Source organism: Apodemus sylvaticus, chromosome 3 (assembly GCF_947179515.1).
Source record: "Apodemus sylvaticus chromosome 3, mApoSyl1.1, whole genome shotgun sequence".
Classification (NCBI taxonomy): Eukaryota; Metazoa; Chordata; class Mammalia; order Rodentia; family Muridae; genus Apodemus; species Apodemus sylvaticus.
This window is the reverse complement of record NC_067474.1, coordinates 163671332-163698000: the sequence shown is the minus strand read 5'-3', so window position 1 is coordinate 163698000 and position 26669 is coordinate 163671332. Positions and strand designations below refer to the sequence as shown.

General features: G+C 49.7%; 1 protein-coding gene across 3 annotated transcripts in view; it reads right to left on the bottom strand.

Moving 5' to 3' along the window:
- Positions 1–26669, bottom strand: part of Mtor (mechanistic target of rapamycin kinase) — a 109060-nt gene that overhangs the window by 30764 nt on the left and 51627 nt on the right. For all 3 annotated transcript variants that reach the window (XM_052178151.1, XM_052178152.1, XM_052178153.1), the window contains 6 exons: positions 17080–17155; positions 13932–14071; positions 7741–7841; positions 4836–4951; positions 3679–3756; positions 3347–3454 (listed from right to left, as the gene is read on the bottom strand). In XM_052178151.1, coding sequence (XP_052034111.1) covers positions 3347–3454; positions 3679–3756; positions 4836–4951; positions 7741–7841; positions 13932–14071; positions 17080–17155 — 619 coding nt within the window. The remainder of the gene's footprint in view (positions 1–3346; positions 3455–3678; positions 3757–4835; positions 4952–7740; positions 7842–13931; positions 14072–17079; positions 17156–26669) is intronic.

Below are 26669 nucleotides of genomic sequence, written 5' to 3'. Positions count from 1 at the left end.
GGCATTGAACTTACAGAGAATCTACAGGTCTCTACCTCCTGGATGCTGGGATTAAAAGAATGTGCCACCATTCTGGGATCACTCTTTTTAAAATTTTTATTTTATGTGTATGGGTGTTTTGTCTGTGTGTGTGTTTGTGTACATGTGTGCCCAATCCCCACAGAAGCCAGAAGGGGACCCTGGATCCCCTGAAACTGAGTTACAGACACCTTCATGCTGCTACATGGGTACTTAGAATAGAACCTAAAAGATTCTTTTCACTTCCTTTTCTAGATGAAGTTTTTGATCAGACATAATAAAATAAGCATGAAATATAAGATAGCTAATGACACTATACCAAGAAACTATACCTATAAAGGCACAAGCCTCAACCTTACTGACTTTAGAAATGTATTATCAACAACATCATTTAAAAGTTTAATTATTTAAATGTCTTGTATTTTGAATTTTGAAACATACATTTTAAATTTAATTTTTGGTCAGTGGTAGTCATTTTCACCAGAGACTAACACTTAATATTTAAACAATGTATGGCTGGAGAGACAGCTCGACAGCTAAGAGCGCTGGCTAATCTTTTAGAGGAAAAAGAATCTTTTAGCCTTGATAGCACATGCCTCTAACCCCAACACTTGGGAGGCAGAGGCAGGAGGATCTCTGTGAGTTTTAGACTGGTCCTCACAGCAAGTTTCAGGCTAGCCAGAGCTACATGATAAGAGCCTGTTTCAAAAATCAAGGAAACGGCTGGACAGATGGTTCAGTGGTTATGAGCACAGGCTGCTCTTTAGGGGACCTAAGTTCAATTCCCAGCACCCACACAGCAGTTCACAACGGTCTATAATTCCAGTTCCAGGGGATCTGACACCACCTTCTGGCCTCCACAGGAACCAGACACATACATGGTGCACAGACACACATGCAGACAAAATATCCATGCACACAAAATACACAAATAAATCTCCCTTCCCCCAAACCGAAAGAAGCATGACATAAGGAGATAATTAATTTACTTACATGTGAATTCTTTGTGATTAGAAAACCCGATAACTTAATTGTTATCACAAAGATGACTTCCTTTCACCTTCACGTATGTGCTCCCTGCTCCATGCGCTATGTGTGGAAGTTAGAGGACAGCTTGTGGGAGTCAGCCTCTCTTCAGGACCCCAGGCTTGGTGGCAGGCACCCTCACCACTGAGCCATCGTGCCAGCCTACACTGATTTTTGTAACAAATGACTGGTAGGTGAACCTTTCCATCCTTGCTGATAAAAAGCCACACTCAGGAAGGAAGGGTGTTCCTGTGATCTGCCACATCCTGTGTGAATTTCACAAATCCAAAACCCAGTGACAGTGACCTCTGGCTTCTGTATGTGACAGGGGCACACTGGGCCTGACCTGGGAACATGAGGCAAAAGACATGAGCTACAGCCGAGCTCTTCAACTGCCCAGTGGCCAGCAGAGGTTCTGAGGATCTGAGGTGACTTGGCCATACCACACCACACACGTGGCAGCTTTCCGGCCCCAGCAGCTCTCTGAGTTTCTGACTGCACACCTCCTGCCAGAGCCGAGTTTCCAGCAGGACAACTCTATTTCCGGCTTCCCAGCCCACAGGGTTGACAATGATTTGGAAAGTGAGGAAAAGGATAACAGAATGGTTACTCTGATTGCTTCTCACCAACAGCGAGCTTCTCCCACATGCTGCACCCATTTGGCTCCCTGTAGGCTGAAGAGCACCCTGCTGTCTGGAGACGGGGCTCAGGGAGGTGGCTTGAACTTGGGGAAGCTGGCACAAGTCTCCCTCCATCTAATTCCATCATGCTCTTTCCGGCTCTCTATTTCTAAGTTCTCCATGCTGGAATGTCGAGATCATCAGCTCCACGCCCTAGAGCAGGCACTTAACACACCAGGGTGTGTGCGGCCCTAGCGGGAAGTGCTTCCCTTGTGGAATTCTTTCTGAGACAATTTTCCATCAAAACAATCACTGGGCATTTTATAATTACTAATAAAACATGCAGAAGAACTGTATGTGCTCACTTCAGAGCCATGAACGGCTGTGCCCAGTGCTCTTTCCTGTGCAGTGGAATGTGCCCCGAGCTTCCTAGACAGGAATGTGTCCTGGAGTCAAAGACTGTCCCAGCCTGCTAAAAAACTTGGCGGGATAAACCTTGATTGGTCTGGAGAGAAAGTGGGAATGAGGTGTGGATGTGGCCAAGAAGAAATAGTTTAAAACCAAAGGCAGAGATTGTGATAACAAAAAGACCAGTGGTTTCCAGAGCAGTGCATGAGCATACACATGCTGTTTCCAGAGCAGTGTGTGTGCACCCGTGTGCTGTTTCCAGAACGGTGTGTGTGCACCCGTGTGCTGTTTCCAGAACGGTGTGTGCACTCGTGTACTGTTTCCAAAGCAGTGTGTGTGCACCCGTGTACTGTTTCCAAAGCAGTGTGTGTGCACTCGTGTACTGTTTCCAGAGCAGTGTGCACCCGTGTGCTGTTTCCAGAGTGGTGTGCATGTACCCGTGTGCTGTTTCCAGAGTGGTGTGTGTGCACCCGTGTGCTGTTTCCAGAGCAGTCTGTGCTTGAGTATGTGGTACAGGAGATGGAACTCAGGGCCCCAGGAATACCAGGCAAGTGCTGGGTGGCTGAACCACATCCCTAGTGTGTTTTGTCTTTGCTGATGATCTTTCGTTCCAAGTTTGCAAGGACTGGGAGACAGGTCGCTCTTTCCAGGTGTACTTGAGATGATCACAGGTGTAGAGAGAACAGCTCCTCACTATTAGAATGCCACACTGAAATGCTGGCAGAAGCCTTGGGAAAGTCTCTCCGAGGTCTGAGCAGCTCAGAGCAGAAGTGCTAGTATGAGACTAACCTAAAGAGTTGTCCTAAGCAGGAGTTCTGACTCAAAGCATTGAGCGCCTACTGAAAACTCTGCATGCCAGCAGTTGGTAACTCCACTTAGAGGTAGAGGGGTGGCTCTCAGCTTGGGTCACACTGTAAAGTCATCTGCAAGCCGGGAGAGACTCAGACCGGGTGTGTATATGCCCACGTGGAAAGTTAAGTGGCTCTCCAGGGGAATGCACTGTGTGGAGGTCTCCGCTGGAGCACTGAGAACCAGTGATTCTGAGGTTACAGTTTCCAAATGGCTGATCCTAAGTGTCAGTAGCTAAGCATACTTTCTGCCATTTCTGGAAAAGCCTGAAAGGAGCTGCCAATCTCTCATTTATTCAAAGTCATTCTCTCAGAGCCACAGCTGAGGTGACATGCCTTTGAAGGCTCTGCTAGGTAGAGGTGGCAGAGCAGAGCAGAAAGGGGGTGGGGCCGCCAGTGCCAGCAGTGCCAGCAGTCCCAGCTTACCTGCAGTCTCTCCCACCAGATCTGGCGGATGATCTCCCGTCGTTCAGGGACGAGTTTGTATTGGATAACCTCCTCCAGCTCGGACAGCATGTGGCAAGAAACCATGGCCTGGTGGAAGCAGATCACATTGCAGCCTAATGTTCACACACACAACCCCACCCCCCCAAGAAAATTGGGCCTGAACCACCCTCCTGCCTTCAGGATAGCCGCTGACCCCAGAAACAGCAAGTTCTCAGCAGGCTGCCTGCCATGTATGCTCCAGCCACACATTAGGGCTGTAGGTTCTGACAACGGCAGCTGACCGACCGACTGACCAACCGGTGGACACTCACCCCATAGGCCCGGCTGTAGCTCTCTCCGGCCATGGCAGTCAGCTCTGCATCCAGCAGGTCCCTGGCCTTGTCAATGCACTATGAGAGAAACAAGGAAGCTCTAACCTGGGCTCTGCACTTGGGGCTTCCCAGAAGTTACTTGTGTCACTCTAGAGATGAAGGAAAACACTTACCACAGGAGGGCAGAAAACCGGCTTAATCTGGATGGCCAGAGAAGCACCCTCACTACCCAGTGTCTCGTGGAGACAGTGCGCAGCTTGGCTCAGGGCCGCTCGGAAGCGGAAGTGGAAGCGGTAGAGAGGAGGGGATGTGTGCTATGGGGCAGTCGCTGCACTCCTGCGCAGCAGTGGGATGTCCTTGGACCCTGCCTTCTTTCATTTTCCTTGATGGGCATGTGTGGTAACGGACTGGCCATGGCGGCAGCTCCAAGGTGGGCATCTAGCAGCCCGTCCAAGTGCCCCGCAAGGCATGCTTCTGCAATGCTCTTTGTGGAAATGGGCACCTTTGTCTCTGACGCAGAAGGCCCAGGTCAGGAATCCTGTCAAGTACTTTAGCACAGGGTTACCACAGGATTGCACTCCGTGCCTTCTCCATGCCAACACTTAAAACCTCCCCTGTGGAGGATTTCTTTTTCTGAATGTTTCGTGCTAATTACTATGCTGGCATCTCTGAGGTGTTCAGAGCATTTACTGACAGTCTGGTGTCTGACAGGGCAGATACAACCACATCATTATGTACTCTGCAAGTTAGAACAGTGTGTGCTCCCGTACATGCAGGGGATCCCCGTGGTGGGATCACTGGCGCTCCAAATCCTCCCTTAGTGAAACTTCAGAGCTCCTCTCACTAGACAAGAACGTAGACAAGATGTTTAAAAGGGCGGACAATGACCCAAGAAGCTACTGTCAGTGTAGTCACAATCCACAACGGTCCCCACTCGGGGAACACCCCAGAAACCTAGCCTACATGCTAGTGTTCTGCTCTGTAGTGGATACTATCATCATCACGGCCATTCAGAGTTCTGGGACATGAACAAGGCTTGAAGGTCAATAACTAATTAACACAGACAGGTGCTTAGGAACTGAAAAACCACACATGGTAACTTTTTTTCTTTTTCTTTTTTCTTTTTTGCTGTTTGGTCTGGACACACATTTTCTTACCTGTTGGGCCAAGGAGAAGAGATCCTGATGTAATGCCAACACTGCTCTGTAAAATGCTCCATCGTGCGTGTCCCGAGGAATCATGCAGGTGTATTCCTCCATGCTGTCCCACTGACCTAGGAACACACACAGCACAGAGTCAGGGTGGACAGCTGGTCAGTGGGAGGGATCACTGAGTCTTGTCAGTGACACTTTCATTTAGCTTGAGAAACACACTAGGCAACGGATTGGGGCCTGATGAACCTGCTGAGCCCTGCAATTATTGTGGGGTTCATTTAACAAAAAGACATCTGTCTTCTAAGCCAGGGACTCTGCTGGTGCTCCAGGGAGTATCATGCGTCAAGAAGCAGGGCCTGAGTGCACAGCCAGCACGTCAGACTCAGTGCTCATCAGACGGGTTCAATGGGGCCCTCATTAACCCAGAGATGCCCTCCACAGCTTCTGCAGGTAAGAGGAAATCACATTCCTCCTACAAGCGAGCACCTCACAGCTCAATGAAATACTGGGAAATTACATTTCCTCTAAACAACTGAAAATGGCCACCATACAACTAGAGGACAGGCTTTATGAATTGTTTGCCCTTTTCACTATGGCAATATCCTAGCCACAAATATTTAAAAATAATCCATTACAGCAGAGAGATGGGCTGAGTCATTGCGCAGCAATCTCTTGTGTCATGCTAGAATGGAGAAATGGCTGTGCCAGGGAGAGGTATGTACCTCCCTGGCACTGAGCAGTCCTGCCAACACCATCTGCAAAAGAGATGCCGGCCTCGTTAGGTGCAAACTGCAGGGCTGCTGTTTTTACAAGGCATTTCCAGCATTCCACTCCCAACTATTGGTTCATCCATTACCAACGCCTCTGGGCAAAAGCAGACAGCAATAGATGACTCCTCAGGAAGTAATGTTTTTAAAAGATGCTCTGGACGAAGCCCCAGGCTCACGACAGCAAAGCACAGAAGCAACGTGACTGGGGGGGGAGGGGAACACGGAGCGGCAGTCGCTGCTTTGCTCCAGGCTCAGGGGATGATTTTGCACACACCACATCCTGTCTATCCTTGCCTGTCCCATCCTGTCTCCTGTGCAGCCCCCAATGTGCAGTCTGGGGCTCTTGAAGAGAAGCAGAGTTAGGTTCCCAGAAGCAACATTAGTGGTCTCACAACCACCCTAACTCCAGCTCCAGGAGACTCTGACCCTATGACCTCTGCTGACAGACGCCTGCATTCACCTGCTATAGCAAAAACACATAGCCATAGATACAAATGAACAAATAGACAAAAAGAACTGCAGGCCTCAGGGTATAGTGTCAAAAATCTACATATCTGGACCAGGCAGGGCGGAATACACCTTTAAATCCAGCACTGGGGAAGCAGAGGCAGGTGGTGAGTTCCAGGATAGCCAGGGCCATAAAATGAAACTCTATCTAAAAAATAAACAAAAAATCTTTATAACAGCTAGAGTAGCAAGGAGGTTATCAAGTGTCAGACAGTGAGAACCAATAAAACGTGATTGAAATGTTTGTGAGTGCTGCAGAAGGCGGTGGGCACGTGGGTGTCAGTTACGCACATGTGGTCAAAGACCTATAAGCATTCAGAAAGAAAGGAAGATGGGCGATCCCTTCTGCCTCCCTCCAAGTGAGGCACAGGGTTGGGTGACGCCCCAACAACACAGATCAGGAGGTCAAAGAGCTGAGAGCCAAATCCCACCATGACAGAAGAGCTTGACTTCCATACCCTGCTTCCTGTCACAGGGACGCTAAAACCCTGGGCTTTCCTGTGGGGCGAGACTGTTTTTAACAAGATACTAGGACTGTGGCACAGCCACATGCTGCCGAGCTACAGCAATTTCCTCTGTGATAAAGATGCCATCTCTGAGGGGAGCTCCTTAGGACTCAGGATGTTCTGAAGGAGGGCTGGGTGTGGGGCAATCCACGCTGCCAGGAAGCTCTGAAAACTCAGGAAAGAAACAAACTCAAAAGCTCCAGGAAGTTCCTGAACCTAATCATCTGCACCAACCCCTCCCTCCCCAAGCAGAAAGATCTTCTGACAAGACAAGCTGAGCTTCCTTGAGAGACTCCAACCTGTTTAGCTATCTGCAAACTATGCAGTGAACATCAAGGTTCTTGTCTTCATGAGCTGCTGCCCAGCTGCGGTGGGCTTTTATAAGTCACCCCTGACCCATTTCGCTATGAGGAACGCCACAGTGGTTCACAGGACTGGACTTTGGAGGCATCCTTACTTTGGTCTGTTGTTTCCTGTAAGAGGAGGGCAGTACCACATAGCAGTTGGCAGGAGCAGTGCACCGCGGAGGGAGGTGCTTGGTGCTGTGGGCCCTACTAGATGTAGCCACGCGTCTGTCTATGTTTTTCACAACAGACACAATGTGGACCCTACTAGACCTATGTAGCCAAGTGTCTGTCCATGGTCTTCACAACAGACACAATGTGGACCCTACTAGATCTATGTAGCCAAGTGTCTGTCCATGGTCTTCACAACAGACACCAGTGAAGTGAGTGTTCTGGGTTCTGGGACGGATCTCAGCAAATCATGCTTATGAGAAGCTGTGGGAACCCTTATCTACAGGAGGTCAGTCAGAAGCATAAGGCACAGCCTGGCACATGCCACTGGTGTTTAACATGAGTAGAGGCTTGAGTCCTTGAACTGGAAGGAGTGACATCTTACTTACATCCCAATCCTAAGCTTGATCACTGAGCTATTTTACCCACGCCTCAGGAGTCTGTCAAAATGACAGTGCAAACGGACAGAGCGGGGGCGGGGGGGGGGGGGAGTGTAAGTGCCATCGGCACGGATGGTCCTTACATCCTTACAGACTGATAGCCTTGCATCACTGCCGCTCATTCATTGATAGAGTCCCCAGATTGGCCGGTGCCCATGCGGAAGCCTTACCTAAACCCCACGCTGCCGCCGCAGCCATCCGGGCCATCTTAGCCTGGGTCTCGTCATTAACCAGAGTCCACTTTTCACAGCACTGCTGATGAAGCTGGCCCCTGGAGGAGGAGAAACATGCAGTCAAGTCAGCAGAGCTTTGCTCTACAACCCACGGGTGTCCTCGGGCTAGCCAGAATCCATAGGAACTGGGTGCCTGGAGCTCGGGAGCCTGGGAACAGAGAAGCGAGCGAATGGCTTGTTTGAGGTTTCTAGGGTCTAGTATGAGGTTATTAAGCAGAATGCAGTATCTAACTCTGTAGGATATAAAATATCTTCAAAAGCCGGGCAGTGGTGGTGCACGCCTGTAATCCCAGCACTTGGGAGGCAGAGGCAGGCGGATTTCTGAGTTAGAGTGAGTTCCAGGACAGCCACGGCTATACAGAGAAACCCTGTCTCAAAAAAAAAAAAAAATCCACCCCCCCCCAAAAAAAAATCTTCAACATCTGGCACCCTAATAACTACTAAGTTAACCTCTGTGCTCTCAGCACAGGCTCGGGTCTCTTCATACGGCAGATCTATGGAGAAAGTAATCTAAGAGAAACATCTGGACATTCTATTTGAAGGCAAAGCTACAGAGAAGGCCGGCTCTTACAAGTACTACTAGTGACTGACTTCAGTGTGAGATGAACTCAACCTGTGCAGAAATAAGGTCCTATCAAACAGACATGGGGAAGTCACTTACCCCTAGAGTGGTGCATAGTTTTCAAGGGTGTAGGAAAGGACTGAAAGTGTTTAAAATTTTTATTTTAAATTAAAGAAATAGAAGAAACTGATATTGGTATGTGTGACTCTGTGCATGCACGTGCAGTGCTTGTTGGAGGCCAGGAGGCCTGTGTGTCCTCCGGAGCTGGGGCTGGAGGAAGTCGTGAGCACGTCCATGGGGGCTTGGGCCTGCCGGAAGACTGCTGAGCCAGCTCTCCAGCTCTCTAGCTGTCTGTTTTTTGACACAGAGTTTCATGTAGCTCAGGATAGCTGCAAATTTACTATGCAGCCAAGGTTGGCCTTGAAATCCTGATCCTCTTATCTCTAACTCTCAAGTGCTGGGATCACTGGCACACACATCAGGGCCACTTAGTTGTTGAGATCTGAACACTGCTTAAGGGACTCCACCCAACAGAGGGCTAGAGACATGGCTCAGTGGGGAGGAGCACTGGCTGCTCTTCCAGAGGACCCAGGTTCAGTTCCCAGCACCCACATGGAGGCCCCCAAGAGATCTTCTCTGACTTCCTCTGACCTTTATGGTTACAAGGCACAAATGTAGTACACACACACACACACACACACACACACACACACAGAGAGAGAGAGAGAGAGAGAGAGAGAGAGAGAGAGAGAGAGAGAGAGAAACACTCATACACAAAAATACAACTTAAAATAAAAATCTAAAAAGTTCTAAAATACAAAAAGAGCAGAACCACACCAAGTATAGTGATTTTCATTTTGTGGAGACAGGGTCCCACTTTGTAGCTCAAGCAGACCTACAGCTCACTATGTAGCCCAGGATGTCCTCAAATTGAGACAATTCTCTTGCTCCAGCCTCTCATTTATTACAGGTATAAGTCACCATGCCTGGCAAGAGAAACTTTCTACGGCCAGTTAAGACTGTGTGTTCTTGGGCCTCAGTGTGGCTCAGTGGTAAGTTGCAGGCGGAGTGTAAGGCCCCGGTCTCAAACCCCAGCCTAAAGAAGAACAAGCGAGCAAGGGAGGAAACATGGAACACCCGTGTGTGCACCTCGCAGGGGCAAGCCCTGAGGTCACAGGAGCGTCACACACAGCTGGGAGTCTCTGCCACCTTTCTTTCTGGAGATGCACACAGCAAAGTGTTTAGCTTGGAAGTAGAGTCAAAGGAAACAGCACAAGTTCCAAAGGGCCTGTCCAGGCTGGAAGCCTGAGAGGACGTAGGCCACACGGTTACTAAAGGGACCAACTTCTTTCTTAAAATAAATAAACGCTGACATTTAATTTATTTATTTGTGTGGGTCAGAGCACAGGAACAACTGACTGGTGCACACACACACACACACACACACAGACAGACACAGACACACAGACATAGACACAGACAGACAGACACACACACACAGACAGACACCCAGACACACGCAGGCTGAAGGCTGACTCTGGGTGTTCTCGTAACAGAGTTGTCCTCTGTCTGAGGTTTAGAGGTAGGGCCTGTCTGACCGGGAACTGCATTCCCGGCCCTCCAGGGACCCACCCCTCTGCCTCCCCAGCTCAGCTGAGTCCATGGGTGTTGGGGACCCAGGGTCAGGCTCTCATGCCGACTCCTTTACATTTTCCTAGCGCAGAATTCCACTTCTTTTTGGATTTTTTTTTCCCTCGAGACAGGGTTTCTCTGTGTAGCCCTGGCTGTCCTGGAACTCACTCTGTAGACCAGGCTGGCCTTGAACTCAGAAATCCACCTGCCTCTGCTTCCCAGAGTGCTGGGATTACAGGCATGCACCACCACAGCCAGGCTCAGAATTCCATTTCTTTATGGCTTGGTGGCCATGGGCAAGACAGCCTCCCTCCACTGTGATAATCACTGTTGTCTGTGCCAGGGGCTACGGGATTTTGCGTGTTTCTTTTTCAATGGGAGACAAGAAGGAAGGGAGCAGCTCAGCGGTTCTCCTACAGGCAGGTACCCAGGAGGCAGGAAGATGTGAACGCGGTGCACACAGCACCCCACTACAGAGCAACAGGCAGGGATCCCTCGCTTACAAACCCTGGCCCTGACTGGAGTGCGGAGTGCACGGAGGTCTAAGGCTCAGTGGGGGACTGCCAGACTGCGTCTGAGCCCCTAGAGAAGAGAAGAAGCCCTAGAGCCTGACCTCCCACCCCGTGCGGCTGCAGAGGAGGCCTAGCAGGCCCTCTCATTTGGAGCACTTTCCCTGGCTGTGTGCCTGTGCTTTTGACTGACTCTGCTCTCCTCGGAGCCTGGGCTGTGTGGGGAGCAAGGAGGTGGGTGTGTCTCAGCTGCTGAGATGCTAGGCTCCATCTCTAATGAGCACCCAGAAGGCAAGTGAGCAGGCAAAGGGGCAATTTTAGCCTCGCTGCTGAGTCGGGGTTGGTTCTGATGGAGTCGTCAGTGGATGTCTGCCTCAGGCAGGTTCAGAATATATGCTCACACAGAGAGAAACTCAGACACTGCACTCTAAACAGGACGAACAGATTAAATAAGCCTTATCAGAAGCCTGGAAAGAGCAGAAAGGAGTTCTGCTGCTCTCATCTCTTTTAATGTCTCTCAGACTTCCACATTCTTAAAGCTCTCGCTTGCTGCGTTAGCACTGCTAGGCCCTGGAGACTTTGTAGGTGATAATAAAAATGGACAGGAGGTGCATGGCGTAGGAGCTGAGGGGAGAGGTCCGGGGAGAGCCCAGGCTGTGAGCCTGTTAGGATTTAAGAGGCCGGACAAAAGCGCATCTCTGCTTTCCCAGGGCATCCACGCTGTCCCTCCTTGGTGCAGTCAGGGAAAGCATCACCTCTAGTTGAAAAGGGAGGGTAACAGAAAGCACAGGCCATGGCAGCGCCCGAGAAAGAGAGCCGCAGGTTTAGAGATAGAGAAGGATCAGGCAAGGACGGCAGCGGGAGGGAAGGGGGCACGAGAGCGGGCACTGCAGAGGTGACCGGGCAGCTCAGCTCAGGACAGGCCACGAGGAACAGGCCGACAAGTGGGTAAGGCCACAAGGCAGGCAAGGCAAAAGCCACGGGGACACGAAAGCATTTCAGCACTGATCGGATCCAAGTTTTAGGAATATTTACACCAAACCGTTTTATGTTTCTTTTAAGGAATGGTTGTAGGGCAGCAGAGTTAAAGGGAAAAGAACCACAACCCTGATTTGAAGGAACACGGCTCATCGTGAACACCGCCTACTCCTCCTCCGTCAGATCAGAGCTGCCCAGCAGAGCTTGCCGTGACAATGGAAAGTTCTGGATACGCTGTCTGATGAAGGAGCAATTGGCCACATCTGCGTCTGAGCACAGACGTGAGGCCAGTGTGACTGTGGAACTGCCTTTCTGTCTTATCCAATTTTAAAATAGCTAGGAGTTGCTAGTGGCTACTGTACCAGGCAAGGAAGTTCTAGATAACTGTTGAACTTCAAACACTTAGTTGTATAATCTAATGAGGCAGATTTGATAGAATACATTTCTTCCATTCACTGAGGAACAGATATAAAGTGTTCATTTATGAAAACACATAAAACAGTGACGTTTAGGTTTCCCAGTTCTGGATAATTAGACAATTTTCAATTGTTCTTGTGTGTTCACTCACCCATCCACCCAGCTGCCGCTTGTGTGTGATTTATTCGGATCCATGTGTGTATGCACAGCCCAGGTCAGTGTCAAGAGTTCTTCCTCAGGTGCTCTCGGTCTCACTGACTGAATGACAGTGTGTGAATGTGGCTATGTGTGTGGTGCATATGCACACGCACAAGGGCGTGCCGAGTGTGCGTGGCGGCCAGTGGAAGGTGTCCACTGTCCTGTGTCATCACTCTCTGCCTTAACTCCTTGGAGACAGTGGCTTTTTTGTTTAATTAAACAAGAAACTTCATATGCATGGGCGTTTTGCCTGCATGTGTGCCATGTGTGCCTGGTGCCTGTTGGGCCCCAAGCAAAGGTTTCTCTCTGAGCCTGGAGGCAGGCTGCTGTGTAACTCTGGCAAACCTCTAGTCTCTGCCCGCCAGTGCTTGGTACAGCTCTTCCTGTGGCACTGGGAGGTGAATGGAGGTCTCCATGCTTTGCAGCACGTGTTCTTACGAGGGAACCATCTCTCCGTCTGCCTTCCTGCCCCTTATTTTCTGAAATAGGAATTCTTTCTGAACCCAGAACTCACCAGCGGGCAGGACCCCCTGGCCAGAAGCACTAGAGATCCACTGGGTTGTCTCTCTGGCACTATGGTCAGATGCACGCCACCATGCCTGGCCTCTAGTGGGCACGTGGGGACCTGAACTCAGATCCTTACATCTGTTGTCCAGCACACACTTTACTGACTGAGCCATCTTCCCAGCCTCTGTCTATCTGAAATTCTCGTTTGTTGTTTGTTTGCTTTTCAAGTCAGTGTTGTTCTAGTAGAGTTGGCTGTCCTGGAACTCACTCTATAGACCAGCTTGGGGTTGAACTCAGAAATCCACCTGCCTCTGCCTCCCAAGTGCTGGGATTAAAGGTGTGAACCCCCATCGCCCAGATGAAATTCTTATTTATGGCTAAATTTATTAACATTAAATTATCATGCAAAACCACTATACTATATTCTATCTTGGGGATTATAACCACTACTATTGAAAACTAAAAGCCATAGTGACTTTCCCAAAAAGCAATGTGTGGAAAAAGCTGGGTGGAACTTACTATGTGGACCAGGAGGGCCTCAAACTCACAGAGGTTCACCTGCCTTAAAGACAACCTAGCCCCTGAAGAGCTGATCATTAGTATCTTCTTTTTTTTTAAAGTATGATTTATTTCTACTTTTGTGTATAGGTATTCTGCCTGAATATGTATGTCTGTGCACCATGTGCATGCAGTGCTTGAAGAGGTCAGAAGAGGGTGCTGGATCCTTTGGTAGATGGCCATCAGCTGCTCTGTGGGTGCTGGAAACAGAACCCAGGTCCTCTGCAAGAGTAGCCAGTGTTTTTAGCTGTTAAGCCATCTCTCCAGACCCAAGAGCTAATTATTAAAAAAGTTAAAGCTGTAGAATGAGCTCTTTAGCAGATCAGCAAGGTCAAGGAGCACAAGAGGACAGATGGGTGGCAAGGTGCGGTGCCCAGGGACACACGGCTCTCCTGCCCGGACCACTGTGAAGGGTAAGAAACCAAAAAGCAAAACTTCAAGGCTGGGCCCAGTGGCTCACAGCCTCAGTTCTACCACTAAGACTTGGCAAAGATGATGGTGGTTGAGGCAGGAGGACTGCCACAAGTTCCAGGCCAGTCTGCGCTACAGAGTAAGAGTAACTCAAACAACAAAGCGAACCAACACAAGCAACCCCAGAGCAACTGTGTGCTGAGGCGAACCAGAGCCAGGAACACCACGGCTGTAGGTGCTTCCTGGGAAAGCACCAGTGACATAGCAGGAGACTGAGGTGAGAACTGTTGGGGGAAGACTCCCTGACAAGATGAGCCTCTCCTGGCCACTCAGGCCATCACCGCAGGGCAGCTCACCATTCCCCCAAGGCCTCGAGGCAGCGCATGCGGCCCAGCATCAGCTCCGGGTCATCCTTGTTGGTGTCCATCTTCTTGTCATAGGCCACGAGAGCATCCTCCCACTCATGCAGCTTCTCATACCAGGTGGCCTGGATCTCCTGCAGAGGGGGAGCAAGGAGAGCTGAGTCTTGCCCTCTCCTGTGCTACCCCGCGCTCACTACAAGACCCCATCAGCATGTCCGCTCAGATGGACAGGCGCCATTGGGAGGTGGGCTGTTTGGCAGTGGTAGAGACACCAGCTCCTGTGCACACTGAAGACTGGTTCTGAATCCTGAGGTAAACTGAGAGCACATGAGGGGTCCAGCCCAACCCCATCACTTCAGTCCATAGGGGACAAATGCAGGGAGCGTGGGATGCCAACCACAGGCCCTGTACCCTAGTCTGCTGCACTGCTAACCCCGGGCTGTGTGACAGACACAGCAGCCCAGGCCACAGCTGCTTCTTTTTAGAAGCCCTGATTTTCCACATTCTTAACGCGCTTCTAAACTTTCAGGAACTAATTTAAAATACAACACAATGCTACTACTTAAAATTCTCTGGACAACCTTTCGTCCTCCTCCAGTCTTCCATCCAACATTCCCTCTGTGTAGTACTTGGCACCTCTACCTCTGCCAAGGCTGAAGGAGGCTTCCATTCCTCTGTCAGACAGAGTGCCACGCCGATGGCGAGTGAGCCGCATGAGTAAGGGCTCCCGGTCTGGATGGTCCAGACAGTGACCAGAGACCATTTTACGTGTTTTCTGTCTGCCTCGGAGTGTCTTCATCAGCTCAGTAGGGGACTATTTCTGGACCAGACACAGGCTCTCCTGACAGGGCTCTGAGGTGGGACTTGGATATGACAAGGGCAGGGCCACATTAATCTGCCCTGCTTCTCTCTCGCCTTTCTAGATAAAACTAATGTTTATAGAGCAGATACAGAAAAACAATCAATACTCTGTTATGTGGCCTGAAGAATATCTTCTTCCTGAACTCAGGTAGGAGGCCATTTCTACTGTACAGTGCTGATGGCATTTCTTCCACTATCCCGCTGTCCACGCACCACCGCTGTATCAGCCTTAGCCCCAGGGCCAGAGGGGTTTGCTGAGGTCAGCCCATCTGTGTAAGGTGAACTAAGCCTCATCCATAAGTCAAGAATAAAGGCTCTATTTTGCCTACGCACGAAGACAGCTTGGAGAGGAATGGCTTCGAGGCAGTGTGGTGTGAAGGCCATCACAGATAAATGTCCCGGCTGAGCTTCTGCCCAAGGAGCCGGTGACTAACGAGTGGTGCGCTCTGAGGAAGTGCGGGAGCAGCATATGGCTCGGGTCAAGCTGGGGGCGACACTGTGAGTTGCAGTGGGCTGGAGAAACTGTGAGGTTTCAGCAATGAATCACACAATTCTAATGAGATCGCTCTTACATAAACTATGCTGAGGGAGCACAGGCTCTGCCAAGAAAAGGCAGACCATTGTCAAGCTTAATTCGATTCAGCTACCTAAACATAACAGAAAATCTGCCATGGGTTAGCAATAATCCTGAGCTAACGGCCACCTTTAGAACCTGGAGATGGAGAGACTTTCATTTATGGTCGGTGCTCTGAGCGCTGGGGCATGAGCCATCTGTGGCAGATCACCTGCACACCACATGTGCGAGGAACCGCTTCCATCAGACTCCATCAGAGGGGCCCGAGCTCTAGGGATATTGCAGAACAGGACAGCCTGGTCCGAGGAGCACACTGTGTGCTCTCTGCTTCTGCAAACAAAAACTCGGCAAAGATGATGAGGTATCATTTTTTGTGTTCAGTCATCATCTGGAGAGAGGCTGTCTTTGGTCTGTTTTCAGGCACTATGTGTTTAAGATGGCAAAAGAACGCCTGCTGTTTCAGTCTAACATCCAGCACTGTTCAGTCCAACGAGGTACAATGCAAGACAATGAACAGAAGCCCTGCTTCTTGATGACGGCAAACCACCGTAAGTGACCTACACAATTAATAAAAGGCTCCCCAGCAAATATATGGACCCAGAGTTTCCTGACCTCCCAGGGTCCCAGTGGTAAACTGATTAAGTTAGTGCTTTATAAATTCATGGTTAATCAAAGTACCCTCTCAGACCTTGTTTATGACAGGCAAGGATGGCAGCAGAGAAGCAGCTACAAAAGTAATAATGCAACAGTCCCTTGGTATCCGATGTAAATAAAAGGATGCATTTTATTCTCCCCTTGGGGAATTAGCTGGCTCCTAATACACTGTAGTGAGTATGAACTCGGGGACAGGCACGGGGACTCTGCCACGAGTAACAGCCAGGTGATGGGCCAGGCTGAATGGTGGTCTTGGTGCTTGCCTACCCAGAAGAAGTCCTGGTCCTGCCTTGTTTTGCTCTGTTAGCTCAGACCGGTGTTAGCTCAGACTGGGTTCACAGTCCCCTCACTTGAGAAAGGGGATAGTGGCAACACACACTTCACGGAGTCCCTGTGAGCACTGAGCCAAGTGAAGCCCACGCTAGGAGTTCACAGCGCTCACCAGTACTGGCCTCTATCCGTTGAGTGAGCTCCCTCAGGCGGCACACTGCATTCGTAAGATTCAGGTAAGATGGCATTTAGATAGAGCCTTACGAATTAAAGAAAAACCCACAGAAATGGAAAGGAACTTTCTCAAGGTGGCAGCCAAGTGGCTCTATAACCAAGTCTCTACTATTTGCCTTTCTAGAAAGAAACAGAAGGCGGAATGGCTCAGCAGTTAAGAACACTGGCTGCTCTTCCAGAGGTCCTGAGTTCAATTCCCAGCACCCGCATGGTGGCTCACAGCCATCTGCGATGGGATCCGATGCCTTCTTCTGGTGTGTCTGAAGATAGCGACAGTTACTCATATATAAAATAAAAATATAAATCTTGCCGGGCGGTGGTGGCACACGCCTTTAATCCCAGCACTCTGGGAGGCAGAGACAGGCAGATTTCTGAGTTCGAGGCCAGCCTGGTCTACAGAGTGAGTTCCAGGACAGCCAGGGCTACACAGAGAAACCCTGTCTCAAAAAAACCAAATCCAAAAAACAAACAAACAATATATATATCTTACAAAAAAAAAAAAAAGAAAGAAAGAAAAAGAAAAAGAGAAAAGAAGCAGACGGCACTTACCAGCTCTCCGAAGTGTTTCATGGCGTACTCCAACACCCCGGAAGCCGCCTCAGGCTGCTGCAGCTTATTATTAATACTGAGGGAAAGAGGAAGAACTAGTTACACTCTTGCATCTGAGGGGGAAGGCCTGGGGCCACTGTGGGCAAGGTGGCTCATCAGCACCCTGAGGATGCGTTCTCATAGACTCAGGGGTCATCTGTCACCTATCACTTCCCAGAAAGCTTGGCTTGAGTGACTTTATCTGAGAAAAGGGTTTTGATTCCCGGCCTCCAGTCCAAAGGACAGTAATGCTAATATGTGAAACTTTGGGTCTGTTCTCTTGACACCTGAGACTGGTTCCCTCTCAGAGGCTGTCTGGCAGGCAGTATGTGTCAAAGCCTCCCTTGGGCATGCTGGGCATGTGTCTACTACCTCAAATCATACATTTAAGCATTTTAAAATTGGGACAGGAGAGATGGCTCAGTGGTTGAGAGAAGTCCCTTGGTCTTATGTCTAAGAGGATACACTTTTGCTCTTGCCAAGGATCCAGGTTTGGTTTGCAGCACCACAGGCCACCTCACAACTGCCTGTAACTCAAGTTCCAGGAGGATTTATTCTCTCATCTGGCCGCTATGGGCATTGCGCATACATGGTGAACATATATACACACAGGCAAACACTCATTGACAGAAAATACAATTTTTTTGAAGTGACATAATTCCTAGGCTCCCCATTTGTGCTGATAGCTTGTCTTCCAGAGCCCACTACTTTCAAACCCACAGCCTTCTTTGGTCTCTCGTAGGGACAACTCCTTCCCTCTGCAGTCAGCCTGTAGAAGCAGAGTTTCTAGTGCTGGACATCAGCATATGGGCGCTTCCCACTGGGATTCTACTTTACTGATGTCATCTGCAGGTGGTGTTGGGGCTCGCTCACAGGACTGGGGACCTGTACTGTCTGTAGGCAGCTGAGCAGTGCCTCTGGAAGGCCTGGCCTCTGGAGTGAGGCAATCAGAGGCTTCAAGATGGCCCTGATTGCAGGAGAACTGAGAGCCACAGTCTTTTAGTCTGAGAGGAGCTTGGGCAACTAAGCCAGTACTAAAGTCAGTACTAAAGTCGACCTGCTCCTGGGTCGGAAGGCAGGGACTGGGGGTGGGGTGGCGAGCAGGAGAGCAGGCAGCAACAGCTATGTCCAGTTCCTGGGCAGCCAACACCAACATGTGACATACCTACTTGGGAGTCTTGGTGATTAAACCAACATGGATCTAGTTTATTGCAGAGTACAAACTGTCCACTTGAGTAGAATTAATTTTTAAGTGGTTTTGGAAAATTTTGGGATTTGGGCTCCATCTGGTAATATGGCAAGAGGTTGCTGTTATTAATATTTTTTTTAATTCCACCACGATTTTTCCAATAAAACTGAAAGGAACTGCCCAGAAGTCTGATGGACTAGAGAAGTTAACATCTGTACATGTAATAATCGAGTGTTTACAAAGCGCATTTCTAACAATCCTCCCAATCATTTCCTTTGGCCTCACATCCCTGAGAAAATCAGTAAAGAAAGGTTAGGATTAGTTCCCTCTTATTAATGTGGACGCCAAGTCAAGGAGAGGCAACAAGTCCCTAAACTCACACTGAATAAGAATGCTCCCACCCCCAACATTGGGACCAACAGAATGTATCTATTACCAAGTGGGAGTGGGCCTGCAAGATCGCTCAAGGCGCTTGCTGCCACGCCTGAGATCTGTGTGTGATCCCCAGAACCCACACGGACCCCGGTCTGCATGCACATCACAGCACGTGGGTCTCCTGCCTCAGAGACGCACCATCACAGGGTAGGGTGAACTGCACTGCTAACCAACATTACTCGGCACAGCGCTGTCACTATCTAGTTCTCTAACGAGGTAAACAGAGAAAAGGAGGCTGGTACACATTCGTGCATCATGGAGGGACGCCATGTTCTCAGTATTCATCAGCGGACACCTGAGGGGGCCTCAGGGGGAGGAGCTTCTGGTAGTAAGATGAAGTGCTCTAACCAGAGTGCTAACTCAAGAAACAGATGAAAAACAAAACCAAACAAGAAATCGCCACCGCCCCACTTTCAGCAGTTCAAATCTTGTGCTCTGGAACACACTCTATTTAAAGAACAAACTACAAACCGTTACAGAGTACTTGGCTTGCTTTGAGACTCACTGACATTGTGGCTAAACAAAAAAACAAAGCCACATAACATGCCTTTGCCTAATCCATCTGCCACTAATTATGCACAAAAGGGAGTTTAACAGCAAGTAATGAGAATCAGGAAGTGACAAGTCAGTATCCTAACGCACAGAACCAAACGCTTCACTAGTACCTGCCAAGGCTCAGCACTGTAGCCTTGACCAACAGGCCAGCATGACGCTGCGAGTGGAGGATGTGCACGGCCATGGGAGGATGTGCACGGCCATGGGAGGATGTGCACGGCCATGGGGTTTGGACTCTTCTCGTCCCCACAGGTTGTTTCTGTGTGGTGGAAAGAAAAACCACTGGAAAATCACCTCTGAGACAGACAGTCATGAAGAATGAGTGGGCACAATCAGCTAAGCTCACAGTCTTGGATCTGAGGCTTACACAACCCAAACCTTGATCCTGGGAGCCTGTGTTTTGGAGGCGTTAATGCTTCCTTTGCCTTCTGTGACCCCACCTTCAGGGGAATGCACTGCGACAGCTCACCTCGTCAGGAAGAACCACCTCATGTGGCACTACCTTTTTTTTTTTGGTTTTTTTTTTTTGTTTTTGTTTTTTGTTTTTTTCCAGACAAGGTTTCTCTGTGTAGCCCTGGCTGTCCTAGAACTTACTCTGTAGACCAGGCTGGCCTCAAACTCAGATCCAAACTGTAGATCCCCTGCCTCTGTCTCCCAAATGCTGGGATTAAAGGCGTGCCCACCACTGCCCAGCCAGGTACTACAATTCTGTGTGGGATCTCAGTCCTAGAAAGCTGAGTTATGAACTGACCCAGTAACTACATAAGGAAAGGAGGTCACCGTCTGTTGAGTGCCATGCCACTATTTCAAAGCTACGCTAGAGTTGTTGAGGTTCTTGACGACCCGAGTTCAATCCCTGGGACCAGCAGTAGCTGGAGAGAACCAAGGCCTGTCATCCTCTGTACACCATGCAGGTGTCACTTTAGGAGAACAGCAGAATAGGGCATGTGCTCTGCGCTTGTGACGGAGTTACCTTGGCTCTGACAAACCCATTATGACAGCCGGGCATGTCGCCAAGCCCTTCCCGACGCCCTCTCTATGCCCGTCCCCCAAGCACCAGGGGCACAGCAGCAGAGGAGCGCTTACTACAAACCAGCTCACTGAAGAGCTGGAACACATGACAGTAAGCGACCCCAGAGCCTGGTATTACCGTGGGCAGCTCCAGCCAATCAGACTGTCCACCACGCTCTGCACTACCCATGCTGAGGCCTTTTCTGAGCTAAGAGGGACCAAAGCTCACTGCTGTCTGAGCTTAAGCTACCGGGTGCATCTGTAGCCTCCATTTTTCTTGAGATTACTTGGGTGCTTGCTGTCTTACATAGTTACAAATCTACGAAGCAAGTCCAAACTGCTTACCTGCAAATAAAACCAGAGTCCACACACAGACCTGAGTTTAGGAAATGAAAAAGTGGCTTATTCATTCTGTTCTGCTCTTTTAGAGCTAGAAAATGAGGACGCTGTTGCCAACTGAGGACAGCGTTCTCTGGAGCTGAGTGGGCTGCGTGAGACAAGAAGCCGTCTCTGTCCTCCACACACTACATCACACGGGGTGCTTCTTCTCTAGGACCCAAAAATCTTCCCTGAGGCTGGGAAAGCAGGCTGGTGAGACTCCAGAGAGAACTCCTAGAATGAGGGAATCCATTGCTGCCACAGTGGGAGATGACTAAGACTCCAGTGTAGCAAGACCGTCAACTACTGATACCTGTGATCCCCTAGTCAACCTGGCCCCCTGTTCCTTTTCTCTTTTTTTCTATTTTAATTTAATTTAATTTAATTTAATTTAATTTTTTAAAAATTACTTTGGTTTTTCAAGACAGGGTCTTTGTTTGTAGCCCTGTCTGGCCTGGAACTCACCTCAGGGCAGTTAGGAGCAGAGTGCAGGGAGAGCCGCCCACACCAAGCCTGAAGCCTGAAGCGAGGCTGCCCAGGCTGACTGACAGGAGCCTCTGTGCTCCACCTGCCATGCTCGGGCTGCCCTGGAGCCGTGGGAGATGCATGAGGGTGTGCTGAGGCAGGCTGCCGCCTGTTCTTCACTTGCTTCCTGTCAAGGAGGGACTCTCTGACTTCCCTTGGCAGCATGCTGGTGCCACATGCAGCACAGCTGGCAGGAGATGGGGGGTCCCTGCTGCCTCATCACACCTCGCCACAGCATAGAATGCTTCCGACCCCCCTCCTACTCCTCCCAGCACGGCTCTCTTAGCTCTGTGCCCAACACGGAGTGACGTCAGAATGGGCAGATGCCCTTCTGGAGCCAGCATGAGAGGGCTGGCGACCCTGACGCCTTCACCGGGCGGTTCAACAGCCTGGGAACAAGAGCGTGGTCTGTACAGGGGCCGCAGCCAGTCTCATTCTCCCCCTGGTGCTGAGGCCCGAACCCAGGGCACTGCACTTGCTAGGCACACACTAGACCAGTGAGCTAAATTCCTGGCCCCAACCACCCTTTCTGGAATAGATTAATTTCAAGGTAGAAGGACAGCAGTGCAGACAGCAAGCAAAGGGACATTTGAAACTTAACACAATAAAGGTGAGGTGGGGACATTTAAATGTAGACAGGAAGGAATACGTCAGAAAACTCTAAAGTCTTAGAATTAATCACCTGAGAAAGGCAAGGTGCTCGGTGGGTAAAGGCTCATGTCACCAAGACTAATATAATAACGCCCCCTGAGTTTGATTTCCATAACTCACCTGGTAGACAGTGAAAACTGATTTCCAAAAGTTGTCCTCAACTTCTACATGTGTGATACTACACAAATGTGCTAACATTCTCATTCTCCCTCCCCCCTCTCTCTCTCTCTCCCTCTCTCTCTCTCTCTCTCTCTCTCTCTCTCTCTCTCTCACACACACACACACACACACATACACACACACACACACACACACACACACACACCACAGTTAACTAAATTTAATTTTTAAAAAACATAGGGAAAGAAAAATTTGGCATTTCCCCTGCAAAAAAGAAAGAAAAGACAGGCCAATCACAGGTATTCAAACTAGGACATTTTAGTGCTGTTTGCAACTCTTGGGGATCTGTGTTACCAAGACAGTGTCATGAAGACCAGAGTTCAGACCCAAGCACCCACATAACAAGCCAGGCAGGTGTCTTGTGCCCACTCCGACTGCTCTGAGTGTGAGGGTGACATGGGTGGCTGGGGCTTGGTGGCTTCTAGTCTAGCTGAGGAAAACACAAGCCCCAGGGGCAGGGAAAGACTCTGTCTGGAAGGAATAGTGAGGAGTGACAGGCCATCAGACATCTTCTTCTGGTCTTTATGGGTGTGTACAGGTGTGTACCCCACTTCGCATGCATCCACCATGTGAGTTATGGAAATCAATTCTGTCTAATGCTATGCCAACAAGTCACCACTGAGAGAATCCGGCTGGCTGACAGTGGTGCCTAGCGGGTCCAGGACCAAGGATAGCTGAACTCGCACTGAAAACTCTTCCTGGCCATCCCCCCCACAAATCAATCTTTTTAAAAAGGTGGGTGTGATAGACACAGCGGCACATGATTATGATCCTAGCATTTAGGAAGCTGAGGTAGGACTGTAAATTATAAAACACAGTAACTGTGAACCAAGTGGCTATTTTCCGATGTTTCACAAAGGTCCCTGATGTCTTAATCCCAGAGTTTCCCGGAAGAACAAGCTCTACAGCAGGCCCGTCCCTCCCTTTGGCCAGCTGCCATGTGTCTACCATAGCCAGAGGGTGTGGTACGTGCAGCTGAGACTGAAGAGAGTGATTGGTAACAGGCGTCTAGGGGAGGAAGACAGATGAAAGAATTTCACCGTTAGAAGCTGATGAGAGCAAGTGCATCTTCTATCAAATTTTCATTCCCTTATTTTATTACTTGGTTTTCTGAGATAATCTTCCTATGTAGCTAAGACTGGCCCTTGAATGTAAGTGCTATTCCTAGGCTAGCCCGAGTTGTGGGAACACAGGCCTAGGCTACCGTGCCTGACAATGCATCTTTGTAGTTGGTGGAGAAGGGAGAAGCAGAGGCACACATGGCTTTTGGTGGCCCAAGGTCTGGTGACTGAACCCTGGACCTCACACGCGAGTCAGGCCACTGCTACTCCACTGAACCCTAGCTCTAGTATTCCCCATCCCAAATTAAGAAATATTATGGGTAGGGAAGTTTCTTACAATATGATTTTAACTTGAAAATAATCCCACCTATACATAGTAAATCTATCCCACTAGTGAAGCCTAGCAAGTGCTCCTGCATCCTGCTTCTGCACACACCACAGGCATTTTATATTTACTGAGATACTTCATACTTCTTTTGTTTGGTAAGTTTTCAAATGGTCTCACTATGTAGCCCAGGTTAGCCTTGAACTTTCTATTCTCCTGGCTCAGCCTCTGCAGTGCTGGGAGTTCAGGTGTGGGCTATCACAAGTGCTCTCATAATTCTGTCTAATGCTATGCCAACAAGCCACCACTGAGAGAATCTGGCTGGCTGACAGTGGTGCCTGGCAGGTCCAGGGCCAAGGAAAGCTGAACTCGCACTGACAACTCTGTGTCCTCTGTGCTCGGTGACCATGCCTGCCTGTGCAAGCCAGAAACACCTCTTCTGGGAACTGTGCTGAGGCCTCGTACTGCCTGCCACGGCTGGGCATATATACCTGCAGGCGTCTCCCGGGTAGATGTGTGCCTCGGACTGAATACAGCCGAGCATAGGCATAGCTTGGTTCGAGCCTCGAGTGTCAAGTATGGAAGCACTGGATCTGTGCGGGCCTGTCAAAGGCGGCTGTAAAAGTGATGAACGGCTGTCACAGTTCCTAGGCTCCAGCTGAGCTATTGGCAGGCGCACTGCTCCCAGCATGTCGGCTAGGTAATTACTTCCAACTTTATCTTTTTGTCAGTGCTCCTTGACAAATTGGCTGTTATCTTTCTATTCTGCTACAGCGAGCAACTGCCCCTCTTCTGGGGAGGCCTGGAGGGTTTTCTCCCTTTTCTGCTTCTTCCTACCTAGACTGAAATGAAGAGCTTAGAGAGACTCTGAGAAAGAAGCTGGTGGAGAGGCTCAAAGGCCAACCTGAAGCTAGCTTCATCTATTTGGATGCAAAACACACTGGGTATTTTGGGTGAAGTCTTATGGCTTCTGGACAGCCAAGATCTGGGACCTGGTCTAGCAAGTGGGTGTGACCTGGTGGCTTCCACACACACCTTCTGTGAAAGCAATGTGGGCTAGCCTACACCCTGTTAGGGACGGGGTACACTGTAGGGATACTGATGTGGGCTAGCCTCACACCCTGTTAGGGACAGGGATACACTGTAGGGATACTGATGTGGGCTAGCCCCACACCCTGTTAGGGACAGGGATACACTGTAGGGATACTGATGTGGGCTAGCCCCACACCCTGTTAGGGACAGGGATACACTGTAGGGATACTGATGTGGGCTAGCCTACACCCTGTTAGGGACAGGGATACACTGTAGGGATACTGATGTGGGCTAGCCCCACACCCTGTTAGGGACAGGGATACACTGTAGGGATACTGATGTGGGCTAGCCCCACACCCTGTTAGGGACAGGGATACACTGTAGGGATACTGATGTCCCTTCTGAGGTCGGAGGAAAGAAGTTTTTTTTTTTTTGATAAGGAGGAAGCTTAGGCTAGAGAGGTGGTACACCATACCTGGACAGCAAGACTCACAGGCAGTGAAATGTCCCAAGCATTTGGGGACACCAGCGGTGTCATCACTCCTGTACTCCGAGGTCGTGGAGAGAAACACCAGAGAGAGACTTAGGACCCAGAACAGGTACTGGGGGAGCACATGTCCCCAGAGTCCCACTCCATCTGACAAGTTCCAGTACGGTATGGCACCTGGGCTCCCTGCTAAGAAGTGCCAGGTGCAGCTACCACAGCAGATGGACAGACAAGGCCTGTTCCTCATAGTTTACAGCAGACAGAAAAATGACAAACCAAAGCAAACAGCATGGCGATGGGCAGAGGGGAAAGGCGAGTAACAGGGTGTGGCTGCACTGGGAGGCAGGAATCAGTGGTACGACGCCTTCCCAGCCAGGCACGTGGCCCTGCATTTTATATGCGTCATCTTTTTTTAAACAAAGTTCAAGAAGAGGGACATAGGAAAGAACGTCCCTGAGTGCACAGGTAGATGGGTATCAGAGGAAAGACACAGCTGGGATTTCCACGGGGCAGTAGCTCCCAGGCGCCTACTACTGGGCCATCCCACCATCCCACTCCCCAGGGGACTGTGAGCGGTTTCTACGGACACCCTGAATGTGCCTTTCAGAGTACCCGTGCTTGCAGGCCACAGGCTATGTGAGGCTCAGCTCTGGGAAGCACCATGCTGGTTTACTGTTTAGGGTTCCTTCCGTTGTACAAGAAACCCAGCCGCTCTATTTTCCTGTTAACATTTGACATTCCCATTCTGGCTGCGATGGAGTGGTGCCTCGTTACGGCTGAAATGTGAGTGTCCATGCTGACTCATGAGGTGGCAGAGCCTCGCCCGTGTCTGTGGGCCTTCTGGATCTCCTCCATCATGACCCTGCTGCTCCCATGCTCTGCTGAGTGGGGACATCTTCACACCCAGTGGCCCTGGTGTACACAGGAACACAGGAGCACACACTGCAGACGCGGCCTGACCTCACCCTCCCCTCAGTGCTGTTGGCTGAAAAAGAAATGACTACATTCTTGCATTTCCTTTTCCTTCCTTCCTTCTTTCTTTCTTTCTTTCTTTCTTTCTTTCTTTCTTTCTTTCTTTCTTTCTTTCTTTCTTTCTTTCTTTCTTTCTTTCCTTTTCTTTTCTTAAACATATGAGTGTTCTGCCTGTCTGTATGTACACCTGCATGTCAGAAGAGAGCATCAGGTTCCCTTATAAAATGGTTCTGAGCCACCATGTGGTTGCTGAGAATTGAATGCAGGACGTCTGGAAGAGCAGTTAGTGATCCTAACTACTGAGCGGTCTCTCCAGCCCTTCCTTCTCTTTTTACCATGCAGTTCTTGCCATGTCTACTTGCTATGTAGTTCAGGTGGTCAAAAACTTACAGTCCTTCTGCCTCTGCCCTCTGAGTGCCACCACAACTGGTCTGTACACCTTCATGTTTTCCCTGATGTTGGGAGTTTTGGTGCCTGGCTTATCTCAAGATGCTGAAGGTAATCCCCTCCACCAGTGTGTTATGATTTTGCCTTCCACTCCAAAATTTAAATGCAGAACTGAGATTCTATGTATGGTGTGAGGTGAAGATCAAAACGTAACTGTTCTCTGCCTGAATGCTAGCCAGCTGGCTCACTACACTTCCTGCCCAGGCTGACCTGTCCCCAGCGTATGCACGACGACACTGCAGCTCTAGGGCAGCAGGGTCAGCTAGGATGCTACTTAGATGATCACATGGTACATGACTTAGA